At 37.3% G+C, this 13,189-nt stretch overlaps 1 protein-coding gene across 6 annotated transcripts in view; it reads right to left on the bottom strand.

The window, feature by feature from the left end:
* Nucleotides 1-433: 433 nt before the first annotated feature.
* The window catches only part of WDR75 (WD repeat domain 75), a 37,476-nt gene continuing 24,720 nt past the window's right edge, over nucleotides 434-13,189 (bottom strand). For all 6 annotated transcript variants that reach the window (XM_045367380.3, XM_074009570.1, XM_074009572.1 and 3 more), the window contains 12 exons: nucleotides 12,874-12,933; nucleotides 12,666-12,781; nucleotides 11,375-11,550; nucleotides 10,057-10,214; nucleotides 8,317-8,497; nucleotides 7,396-7,490; nucleotides 6,535-6,630; nucleotides 5,745-5,914; nucleotides 5,114-5,173; nucleotides 1,643-1,789; nucleotides 1,164-1,255; nucleotides 434-771 (listed from right to left, as the gene is read on the bottom strand). In XM_045367380.3, the coding sequence (XP_045223315.1) occupies nucleotides 567-771; nucleotides 1,164-1,255; nucleotides 1,643-1,789; nucleotides 5,114-5,173; nucleotides 5,745-5,914; nucleotides 6,535-6,630; nucleotides 7,396-7,490; nucleotides 8,317-8,497; nucleotides 10,057-10,214; nucleotides 11,375-11,550; nucleotides 12,666-12,781; nucleotides 12,874-12,933 (1,556 nt within the window). In that variant the 3' untranslated portion in view covers nucleotides 434-566. The remainder of the gene's footprint in view (nucleotides 772-1,163; nucleotides 1,256-1,642; nucleotides 1,790-5,113; nucleotides 5,174-5,744; nucleotides 5,915-6,534; nucleotides 6,631-7,395; nucleotides 7,491-8,316; nucleotides 8,498-10,056; nucleotides 10,215-11,374; nucleotides 11,551-12,665; nucleotides 12,782-12,873; nucleotides 12,934-13,189) is intronic.

Genomic DNA, 13,189 nt, shown 5'->3' with positions numbered 1-13,189 from the left:
ATCTGAATTCAGAATTTTAGGCAGCCCATGTTACTACATAATACCCTCAGTGAGGTTTGTGGAACACCACATAATCAACTTGTCTCTAAATTTCTCTAAGATAAATAAATACACTAAGAGGAATAAATCAGGACTAAAGAAACCTCACTCCAGCTCAGGTCATATTTGGCCACCAAATGAATTTCAGTGTTAAACTTAAGACAATTATATCAACAAAGACTTTTAATTTTCAAAACTTTTCGTATCTCCAAACTGCAGCTAAGGGGACATATGCTGTACAGTTCAAGTCTCAGTTCTCCTGTATCACCTGTGAAGAAAATACCTACTTGTTTTATAAGGCTGACGTGTGACTCAAAATAAAAAAATGAGATGATGTGGTATACCAATGATCCAGTAACTCTAAAGCATGATGCAAATCCATGTTCATATTATGTTTTTTTTAAAAAGCAAAGCTTAATATTTATTATCTTGTTTTTAGAACAGAAATAACATTAAAATAGATGTTTTTGGAATATCAACATACAATCAGACACACAAAGTCCAAGAATCCTCCCCATCTCCAAGGCCTAAAGGGCAGCTATCCAGCTGTAGTCTATTTTCCTAAATTTTCTCAGTTCTTTTTCTTCAGATTTTGACAACTGATGTATAATGTCCTCTCCTAAACCTGTGTTATTTGTATCCTGGACCTTTTCGATAAAATCATTTTCTTCGTCTGAATCTTCACTTTCTTTTTCTTCTTCCATATCTACATCTTCAGGAATTTCTTTAGCACTTTAACAATAACAGAATAAAAAAACACTATTAAAAAAAGTTTCTAAACAGTAACTTTCTAATTTGACACCTATGTAGAAATACCATACAAAGTAAATGAAGACTTTTCTTACTAAGTACACTTTAAAAATTATGGGTTATTTATAAAAGAGCAGGTGAATTTACAAAAGTATAATTTTAAATTATGTACCAAACCCTTAGAACACACAAAGATCTTTTTTGAAACTTATTTTCAATATATTTTACTTGACTTAATGATCCTATAGCCTTTAAATCGGTTTTAATTTATGAAATAAAAGAAATACGTGGAAGAATATTCTAAAAAAGGATAAACACAAACCATCCTGTTTCCCAAAACAGTGCATCTAAACCTGTCTTAAGAACTGCTTTACCTCTTAGTCTCTTTAGACAGCAGCAATGAATTTACAAACATGGAGCACAGGAAAGCAGCAGATGGCAGGACATGGGCTGGAGTGTGAAGAAGCTGGAGTCAAACAGAAAACAGAGTTCCAGTTAAAATGGTTATCCTCCACCGCAGTCTGTTCCTACAGTGTCCTCACGGAGGCCCTTTTATTGTAAATGCCAAGAGTGAAATGTGAAAAAGCTTTCCCCATACAAAAGCCAAACCAAAGAAAAATGCGTTTCTACCTTCCTACATTTATGCCAACAACCACCTCTACCCCTACCCCAGATCCAGGCCAAAACAATCCCAGATCACAAGGTTAACTTATTCAGTTTGTTGGTAGTTATTTATTTGGGTATTAAAGTTGTACAGCATACAAATTACAGATTGACTGTGTCAAAACTCCAGCTTCGGGTGCTTTAAGTGCATTTAATCTGTTTCACATGGTTTGCTTTCATAATTACTTACCTCACTAACTGCAGGTATGTTTTCTGTTAAGGGTAGTTGTACCAGCTCATTCTCTAAAGTTTCATTTAATTTTTCATCCTGCAGTTGCCTGTGTTTTCCCAATATGAAATAAAATGGGGTTGTGGGAAGACTTTCTTCTGCTAGCAGCTATAAGGATTTAAGACAAAGGGAAATTATTTCAGAAGAAAGGAAGAACTGCTTTTGACTTAACAGTAAGTACTACAGAATCATAAGTCTGTGAGGAAAGGGATTTTACAAATTATCCAGCTAGTATGATTCTCTCATTTCACTGAGAAAGCAGCTGAGGCCTAGCATCGCACTTATGAGAAGAGCTAACAGTGGACACTTAGATGACAGAATAAAACATGCATTTACCACTAGTTCTTCACCAAATCCCACAAAAATGACAGCAAAAGGGTTTTCGAAGGGCACATACTCACAATGATAGAAAATGAGGGAAAAGGCCTCAACAGTAACATGTTGGAAGCTGGAGAGCAGGCTGAAGGATGGTATTGAGCTCAGTAGAGCTGAGAAAGCACAATTCTAAGCTGGCTGTAGGGAAGGCCAAGCATCCCAGTTCATACTACAGAATCCTGCACATGCTCAGGAGTTGGTAATAATAGTAACTCTGCATGTGGGGTGAAAATGGGACTAGACAAACCAGATGGGCTGGTCAAAAGTCTATTTAGAAAGCACCCAGATTGCTACAGCTCCTCCTGAGCCACAGCAGAGGGCTCTAGGTCTTTAGGCTGGGTATGGGTAGCAGTGGTGGCGGTGGTGGTGGTATCTTCATATCTAGGCAGTTGTACTTCATTAGGGGGTTCTCAGAACACTGGCAGGCAGGTCTAAGTCCTTCAGGCAAGAACGCAGAAGAATTTTATATGGTTAATTTGACCAGCCTAAGTAAAACCTAAAGATACAGCTGACCTTGGAATAACAAGGGTTCGAATAACACGGCTATGTCAAGTTTATTCTATTTCTGCCAAAGCTGAGATGGCAGTATCAACCCCTTTTCTTCCTTAGCCTACTTGATGTGAAGATAAGGATGAAGACCTTTGTGATGATCTATTTCCACTTAATGAATAAACATATTTTTCTTTTCCTTACAGTATTTTTTATTTTTTTTGAGACGGAGTCTAGTTCTGTCACCCAGGCTGGAGTACAGAGGTATGACCTGGGCTCACTGCAACCTCTACCTCCCAGGTTCAAGTGATTCTCCTGCCTCAGCCCCTCGAGTAGGTGGGATTACAGGTGTGCACCACCACGTCAGGCTAATTTTTGTATTTTTAGTAGAGATGGGGTTTTGCCATGTTGGCCAGGCTGGTCTTGAACTCCTGACCTCAAGTGATCCACCTGCCCCGGCCTCGCTAAGTGCTGGGATTACAGGCATGAACCACCGTGCCCAGCCTCCTTATGATTTTCTTAACATTTTTTTTTCCTCTAGCTTACTTTGTTGTAAGAATACAGTATATAACACATATAACACAAATAACTGTTATTGGTAAGGCTTCAGATTAAGTTCTGGGAAGTCAAAAGTTATACATAGGTTTTCAATCTCTATGTTGCTCAAGGGTCAATTGTAATGACATTTGAGATTGTCTCAATAAATTAGCTCACATAGTGGAAGCCAGGGGATAAGTTCTGCACAGGCAGAGAACTTCCAAGTGGCTTTTTAACCCACTTTTAAATCCAAAGACAGTCAAGAATCATCAGACTCTGATGAAAACCTCTAGATGAAAGGCAGCAACCAAAACAAACCAAAACCAAACAAAAATATGATGGAAACAGACCATGAAAAAGAAAAAAAGATGTGATGATAAAGATGAAGAAATCTTCCAGAAAACAAACAAAAAATAGGTAAAACAATAAGAATCATAGAGAACCATTTTAGAAGGTCCAGCACTAAATAATAGGAGTTCTAGAAAATAGAGAAAATACAGGGAAAGAAGTAATTAGCTCCTCCTTAGTTCTCTACTCAAAACCCTCCAAGGGGCCCTATATGTAACTCAGATAAAAAGTCAGAATCTTTTCAAAAAGGCCTACCTAGACTTCCCTGTTTAAAATGATAAGCTGCATCCCATGCATGCCATCTTTTCATCTATCCCCCACCCCACCGTAATTCTTACCACCTTCTCTATTCCATATTTTACTTAATGCATGTTGTTTACTGTCTCGATCTTCTGGTGGACTGTGAATACCACAAATTTATAGGGACTTGACTACTTTTCTCACTACTGTATCCCAAGGGTCTAGAATGGTCCCCGGCATACAGTAAATAACAAAAAAATTATTGAATTAATCCAATGAGTTTCAAAGGAAAATAAACAAGCCAAGTTACAGATGAAGGAACAAGAATAAGAATGGTATTGAACTTCTAGTAATACTGGAAATTAGAAAATAATAGGACAATAATGTCAAAGTTCTGCAAGAATGATTTTCAACCTACAACTCTATAATAATCAAGTGAAAGAGAATAAAAACATTTCCAAACATGCAAGGTCTTCAATTGACCTCCAATGCACTAAAAGAATGCTTCACCAAAAAGAGGGAGTGACCAAAGAAAGAGAAAAACTATGCCACTAATAGAGTAGAGGTCAAATAAATCCCCAGATGATGGTGAATATAGATCCTAGGATGACTACTCTGTAGCAGGTTTCCAGAGCAATCAGTCCAGACTGAAGACAGTCAGAAGGCTCTTGGAAATAATCCTTCATGACTTGAAAAAATACCTAAGGTATCTGAAAACACTCAGAGAAGACTTATACAACTTGAGCAGAATTTGGGTTGAATTACATGAGAATAGAAAACTAAGCAAATGAAAAAAGAAGGCAATCATTAACTCCAGAGAAAATAAAAACTTGGTCACAAAAGGAAAAACAATCTGCCTATTACTACTACATGGCTTGGCTATGAATTGTGTTAATACAGCTATGACAATGACTACTAAACTAACCTATTTAACATTTACCCATATGGGGAAAATTGGGGGACAAGTAGGGAAAGTGTGTGTTGTGTATATGCAAGCAGTGCTGATGTAAAAAAGGGCTAAAAATTCAGCTTCAATAGATCAGAGTTAACAGATAATACCTAAATCTGAAAAATCTATAATTAGAAATATAAACATTTCTTAGAGATTTCTTAGAGATTCAGAGTTAAAAAAAAACTTCAGCTAAAAGATTTGAGAGTGATTGTCTTTGAGGGTAATGGTAGTGGTGATGGAGTTTTTTCTGAAGAGCCTTGTAAAAATATTTGACTCTTTAAATCGGAAGCATGTTACCGATATTATAAATTAAAACAATTTTAAAAGAGCACTAAAACTTTCAAGAGAGACATATCAGTTTATAAGTATATGACTTCTAATTCCATTTTAGGGTCAAGTGAAATATTTTTCTCATAGTTGACTTCTAAAAGGTAATTGTATCCTTTCAGGTAGGCAATGCATCCTGCTATGTATGAATGGCTAAAACATACCTGTTTGCTTGTTGGTGTGAGTTTTTCTTCTGGAGACTTTGTACTGAATGTCAATAAACTCTGAAAAGAGAGATCAATTAACGATGCAAAAGACAAACTATAGAGTGCAAATCTAAACAAGGTGTTACAGGGTGTTAAAAAATGGGAAGGTCAAATTTTTCATTTTGATATATATATTTGACAATAGAAAAGGAATAAAAGATTTAAACCTATTTAATAACCACTATGAGAGTTACAAGATTATGTCTGAGAGATACTTAAGAAATGGAAATGAATAAAAAATAACTGACAGACCAAACTCAAGCCACCATTTTAAAAACTGCAAATCAAACACTAAAATAAAAAAAACAAAAAACATTTACGCAATTTGAAGTATTTTAGTTGTCTTCTGCTTCTTTGCTGTCACAGAGTTAATGCAAGCAATACCTAAGGAACCTCAAAGGTGTGGGGTAAAATGATAATACATTTACATTAATAATACTGCTGTACTGGGCATATTAGACCTAATTTTTGGGGAAATAATCCTTTAATGAAGTTATTTCACCTAGAACAAACTCACACCAACAGTCATGGGCTATTAGTCTAAAATTCCATGTACAAAGCGATTGCCTTTTTTGAGGGGGGCAGTTACCTGTGATTTTGTTAGGAAGTAAAACTGGGATCTATTTAGCCACTGGTAAGCTTCTGAGGTGAAAGATTCAGGGACATCTCGTGGAACAAACACTCCCCACTGGACTTCCTCTCTGGAGATACCCTTTTGAATATACAATGGCCTTGGCTCACTAGGTTTAAATACAAACACTAGAGGAAAAAAACAAAGAGACAATAACATTTTGCCTGAAAAGGTTAGTTCTAGCCTTAGACTGGCAGATCACACTAATCCTGGGACTCACCCCATTGAGTAACTGGCCCAAGTCATGACTGTTTTAGGCTGATTCAAGAGGTATCTACTGTGTGCCTACTATGGGCCAGGCAGGTTAGGAATGAGGGCTATGAGGATGAAAAAGAGAAAGAAGAATTCCTGCTCCAGAGGCCAGGGCCTACTGCAGAAGACAGAAACCACAGTAGTATTTTGTCTGTAAGTACTAGAAATGAGATATGTAGAAACTGCTTCAAGAACACAGAGGATGACCAATTAAAGCTTCTCAGGGGCAGTTGGGAATGTGTCAAAGTGGTTAAATCTGAATTTTAAAGACTGAGTAGGAACTGGCTTGTGGAAAAATAAGAAACGTATTGGAGCTCTCCTAGAACTAAGTATGGACTTACACAATGACAAAGTGTTAGGGCAAGGAAGGGCCGTGCCTCAAGCAAAATGGCTTCCAATTAACATCTGATTTGAAGGCAAGTTTGACTCAAATTATATTAAGAAGAAAACTTAGGTCATAGATATTCTCTTACTACAAAGTGTGGTTTGTACTTACAGTCTGAACCCACTGAAGACTGAGAGATTGCTGCAATATTCTCTGAATTAGGATCAGGTTCCATAACTCTAACATTTAATTTTGCATTCCACTCCACTGAGGGGGAAAAAAAAAAGGTGATTCACTTCTGAGGAAAGATTTACCAAAAGCTTTAAAAAACTTCTATTATTCTTAGGAAGAGGAACCTTATGCTTCCAACTAACACACATGGAGACATACTGAAACGATCTGTGGAAGGCTGCACTAAAGTGAGAGGCTGAAAGAAAAACACACTGGAACTTTAGTGCTCCTTGTACAAACTATGAAAAGATTATTATTTCATTGAAATTTATGTCTAGTGCTTTTCTGATGCTGCTAAATGTGGATAGTATGTTAACCAGAGTTAACTGTAAAGAATACTGAAAAAAGTTACCACACACATTCATTTAATAAGCAACTACTATGCCTTCCAAACATACACTCAAATGGGTAAAATGTTCACATTTGTTAGGACTGTGATAGATTACATTTGAATTTAAGTTGTCGGGGTAATGCAGATTAGTAAGCATTAAAAATGAGCAGAAAATTATTCAAATTGTTATGAGGATGGGGATGTAGAGGGCATCAGAAAGTCACACACACTAAAAACAGTAGAAAAAGGTAAGGATAATGGAAGACGACTTACCAACAATTAAGCAGTTAATAAATAATGTCTATTACAGGCTCAGTATTCCAAATTTTGGTGGTATAATATGTCATGTAAAAAACTGACTATTCCAAGTACAGACCTGATGATATGATCCCTAAGTCCTAAAATGCCAAAGTTTAATGTCAACTCCCTATGCGCTTTGCTAGATCACTTTAGAGTAAAAAAAATCTTACATGCACAACTCAGCAGATTCCAACAGCAAAGAATGCCATTTTCAGTAGCACCAAGTAGATACTTTGAACATGTCAATCTCCCAAAGCAAAGGTGCCTAGATTAAAACCACAAGGAAGTTAGCAACAGTCAGTTCTATCAAATTCAGTTACAAAGAACTGCAGGCTTCCAGCGGCTGTATTAGTTCTATGTGATGCAGATTTTAATATAGACACATATGTTTTTGTTTATAATTATCCTGAAGAAAAAAGTGTCTAAGGAGTACAAAAGGAAGGGTTTAACTATTTCTTTAGGAAAATGGATCGGATGACCAATTCTTTAACACACTGTGCAGTATACCAATGAACATGTAACAGAGAAAATGTACATCAAATGTACAAAGTCATCTGACAAAAATCCTATTTTATTTACTGAGAAGAAGAAAACTTGCAATTTCAATTCTGAAGAAAGTTTTACAAAGTAAATTCAAAATCAGACTTGCTGGCAATTAGAGACGATCTCAGTAGGCATCTGATTCCGTTCTCAGGACCAACTACCTGAAAATGCTTCTGCTACTTTCCCCTGCGCCTCTCAGAAACGATGAGGTTGGCACATAACATGGTTTTTATGGGAATACACCGAAAATAAGAAGGTTTGGATCCCCTGAGGCTTATGTATGGCTTCTGTTATCATTCAGCACATCCATGAAAGTATTCCAAAGAAAAAATATGTAGGCCAAGAGTTAAATGTTAACTTGAATTTCAGAAATGTTGGCACACTTTGTGAACTCAGAATTTTTGGCTTTCCAGCATTTTTGGCTTTTCAGCTTGCCCCACTGACCTTCAGGCTACTTTTGGAGAGGGCATAAATGACTACTGAAGTTTTAAGACTTGCTTAAACAAGTTAAAAAATAGCACCACATACTTCCCAAATGATTTACCTACCTTATTTTCCCAGCTCGTTGGCAAAATGTACATTTAAGTTCCCATGTTATGGAATCCCATATTGTGACTATTTCCTCAAAACTAACGGCTAGTAAAGAACCATCTTCGGAGAAACAACAGTTAGTTGCTTGATATTTGTGATAACTACCAACAAAGTCACAGGTCCAGCCAACAGCTTTTTCTGTGGAAATATAAGCCATAATGTTCAGAAATTGTGTAAATGCTAGAGAATGCTACAGTAGTTCCCCCTAGTCTCCCGTTATCTGAGGGTTCACTTTCTGTGGTTTCAGTTCCCGGGGGTCAACTGAGGTCTGAAAATAGCTGAGTACAGTACAAAAAGATATTCTGAAAGACAGAGAAAGGCAGAGACAGAGCACACACATATTCACTTAACTTTTATTATAGTATATTATTGTAATCATTCTATTATTAGTTATTAACCTCTTACTGTGCCTAACTTATAAATTAAACTAATTTATTCCTATATGTATGTATAGGAAAAACAGTATATATAGGGTTCGGTACTATCTGCAGTTTCAGGCATCAGCTGGGGCGGTGGCGCGGTGGGGGGGGGGCTCTTGGAATGTATCCCCCACTGTTAAAGAAAGACTGCTAAACAAGGAACATTATAAGCAGTAGGGATTAAGAAACAAAGAAACAAAGATATACACACAAATAAAAAATAAAATAGGCCGGGCGCGGTGGCTCAAGCCTGTAATCCCAGCACTTTGGGAGGCCGAGACGGGCGGATCACGAGGTCAGGAGATCGAGACCATCCTGGCTAACACGGTGAAACCCCGTCTCTACCAAAAAATACAAAAAAACTAGCCGGGCGAGGTGGCGGCGCCTGTAGTCCCAGCTACTCGGGAGGCTGAGGGAGGAGAATGGCGTGAACCCGGGAGGCGGAGCTTGCAGTGAGCCGGATCTCGGCCACTGCACTCCAGCCCGGGCGGCAGAGCGAGACTCCGTCTCAAAAAAAAAAAAAAAAAAAAAAAAAAAAAATAAATAAATAAATAAAATAAAAAAGAAACAAAGACACAAAACAAAAAAACCTGTTCCCCACAACTTCTTCTTTTTTTTTTTTTTGAGACGGAGTCTCGCTCTGTCGCCCAGGCTGAAGTGCAGTGGCCGGATCTCAGCTCACTGCAAGCTCCGCCTCCCGGGTTCATGCCATTCTCCTGCCTCAGGCTCCCGAGTAGCTGGGACTACAGGCACCCGCCACCTCGCCCGGCTAGTTTTTTTTTTTTTGTATTTTTAGTAGAGACGGGGTTTCACCGTGTTAGCCAGGATGGTCTCGATCTCCTGACCTCGTGATCCACCCGTCTCGGCCTCCCAAAGTGCTGGGATTACAGGCTTGAGCCACCGCGCCCGGCCCCCACAACTTCTTTAAGTCAGAATTGCTACAAAATCTGACTGTTTTGAAATTTATGCCCTCTCCTGGAGACCTTGACCTCCCTCTAGTGGAGGAGTGAAAGGACTCTTGGTAAAAGCCCCTTTTACTTTACCCTAAAAAACCAGAATAATCAGCACATGATTAATCAAGAATGCCATTTAAAAAGAACAGATTTGAGGAAAAAGGCATGTAAAATGTAATCTCTTAAATCTATTAAAATTAAGCAATATCCTGTAGAATTCAATAAAGCAGAAAATGTCCTCCCAGGATGGATACAAGTCATGAGAAAAAGAAATTAATTCCTAAAATTGTGCACACTTTAAACATAACATATTTAATTCACGTACTGTATATATCAGAGTCATCTGTTAATATCCACACTTTGAAGTAACCATCTTTGCTAGCTGTAACCAAGGTGGGCTGTTCAGATTTTTCTGCATTGCAGAAACAGAGAGCTGTAATGCAGTCTTCGTGTGGCATGTTAATCTTAGTGTTAAGGATAAACCTAGCGGGAAGGAAACCACAAATTTATTCTTGCATGAGGACAAAGTGATGTATAGAAGAATTTCTGACATGCTGTACATTTTACAATAGCATCTTGAACAACAGGCAACTGATAATCACCTAGAATGACAAACAATTGAGTGCTCTACCTTTAATGGCCACAGGATGCAAAGAGTTCTAATATATCACCTTTGCCCTTTTGTAACTTTAGAGAACATTATGTGTACTAGTCAACCCACCGGTACAAAATGAGGATAAAACAGGTCACCAATCACTGGTACTCAAAAGCCTACTGTATCAAACTCTGCAGGAACTTGTATAGAACCCAGATTCCTGCCTACTTTTGAAAATAAAAAATGGAATGGCTGTGAAACACCCCACTTGGGCCAAGGAAAAATAGACAGGAAACTACTTAGTCAAACTGGCTGGTCATTATTTACTATTTTTAGTCACCTAAATGACCTGTTAAAGCTTGTTTCGAGCTTAGAGGGCAATGCTATGAATTAAAGATAACTAGGACTGTGTTCTTAAAAGAACATCAAGGCGGCATAGGGTTGTGATTTTAAAAGAGCACAAGTTATAAAAACAGTGACTAGGGACAACTACTTAATCTCTCTGGGCCTATTTCTTCACCTATAAATATAGACAACAGGCTTATCTTACAGTGTTCTTTTGAAGAGTAAGACAATGGGTACAAAGCTCTAAGCCAAGTTCTTGGCACACAGCAAAGATTTGATAAATGGTTATTATAGCTAGAGTACGAGAGTGGATTCCTTATCTAATCACAACATCCACGCTACACTATACTACGCTACACTTCTACCTATACTCCCTCTTTTCCAAAGGCAGTATGCTGTTTATGGAAGTGCAAGGGAACATTTGGATTCTAATCCTGGATTTGTCTAGAATTTGGTATTATGCCCTTGAGGAGGTGTCACTTTTCCATGTGTCTTTATTCATTATGAGATGACATTATGATTTAGAGGACACCAATGCTTTCTCAGAGCAAAAAGCTTAAAGGTTTTATTAGAATAACACCTCTCCCGTATCTCTAAATCTAAACCTTGTCAAGATGAAACATCTTAAAGACAACTGAAACCGTAAAATGGGAAGTGAAATATTTTATACTTTGAAATTAAGTGGCTACACAGATAGTATTACCCTTGTGTTTTCTTATTATACATCCACAGTTTCATTTGCAATTCAAGCTCAGTTTCCTTTTCTTGCCGCTGTTCCACTGTTGCAAGCCAGTTACCAAAGCAGCCAAATGCAGCCTTTGTTAGTTCAATTTGGATCAGACCATAATCATTAATATATTCTTGCTGTATAATATCTAACTGATGAGTAAAAAAAAAAAAACAAAAAAACCAAAATGTTTATTAACATAAATACACAAACGTTACAGCATTCAAGGAATGATAATTAACTACATCCAAGACAACTTCTATAATCTATAGTAATAGATTTTTAAATAAAGGTAAACATGAACTAATTGTTACTGTGGACACTAGAATTGTCATTAAAAAAGGGAACACATTATATAGTATCAATTTGGTGGTAATTATTCTTCAATGACCTTGAATATTAGCGATTACTAACACCCACTATATGATACAAGAGAACCGTTAATTTATAGTAGTGCTTTTCTTTTGTTTCTAAGAACATACAGCTTTACATCATCTCAAGGCTAGATTCTCCATCACTAGAAATAAGCAGAACAGAAATAAACCTACAATCATTAAGAAATGAAAAAGATAGCCAATGTAAGTAGGCAGCATTTATTTATGGTTGTTTTACAAAATCCCATTTCCTTGCCTATACTAAGTAAATAAAATGCCTACTATTAAGTGTACTAAATGCCTACAATTTACAGGTATTATACTTGAGATAAGCATAAAAAGATTAATACGCTTCCTTTTTTTTCGGGGTCTAAAGGCCATGGTGAGAGAGCTAGTGTCACAGTTGCTATGACAGAGATCTATAAAGAGTGCTGTGGGGCACAAGAAAAGTGGAACATCTGGATTGGTCTTATCAGGATTGTGAGAAGTGTTCCTCTTTAATCGACACTGAACATTTTATCTTCCATATGTGAATATGACAGTGTTTCACTACGAAGCAGATACAAATTTGTATTGTCAATCTACCTATTTTTGTTTCTTTATCCTTGTGACTCAAAGGCACAGATGTATGGGACAGCTAATAGGAAGGCATTCTGAAACAAAAGATAGAGAGAGCAAGTGCAGGAGTGCCAACTGGCTTACATTTAATCTGCAACTGTGGCCTCAACGGAATTATGCTCTGAACAACGGAACTAAGTAACCATGAATAATACTATGTTCAAGTAAATATCTGCACAGGATCTTGTTTTAAAGGCTACTAAACAAACTGCTTGACTCCAGTGGTATTGTAAAGAGCTTTCATTAATTTCAAGGCTAATGAATCAAAATCTTACATTGTATAACTGCTTATCACTCTGGAGAGAATAAAACTGCAAGTGGCCAGGCTTTCCATTCAAAACCAAAGCTTTAGTTCTTGGATCAATCATCAAACCAGTGAAGATACTCCTATCTGCAGAAGTAGTGACAAATAACAGGTGAAATCAGAGAAATATGCACTCTTTAAAATGTTCATGATTCCAAATCCACTGAGTTCTGCAATACCTTTCACTAGGCCTTGAATTACTGCGGATGCCTCAAGGTTTCGGTGAATAATTATTATCTCTGTGGGTAGAAAAAAATAGGTATTTAAATATCAATAGGTTAGAGAAAGCTTGTCCAACCTGTGGCTCAGGGTGGCTTTTTATGCAGCCCAACACAAATTCATAAACTTTCTGGAAACATTATATTATTATTGTTTTTAGCTCATCAGCTATCATTAGTGTTAGTATATTTTATGTCTGGCCCAAGACAATTCTTCTTTCAACGTGGCTCAGGGAAGCCAAAAGATTGGACACCCCTGGGTTAGAGCTTCAAGGTG

This window comes from Macaca fascicularis, chromosome 12, assembly GCF_037993035.2.
Source record: "Macaca fascicularis isolate 582-1 chromosome 12, T2T-MFA8v1.1".
Lineage (NCBI taxonomy): Eukaryota > Metazoa > Chordata > Mammalia > Primates > Cercopithecidae > Macaca > Macaca fascicularis.
Note: the sequence above shows the minus strand (reverse complement) of the source record. Positions and strands in the feature narration are given on the sequence as shown.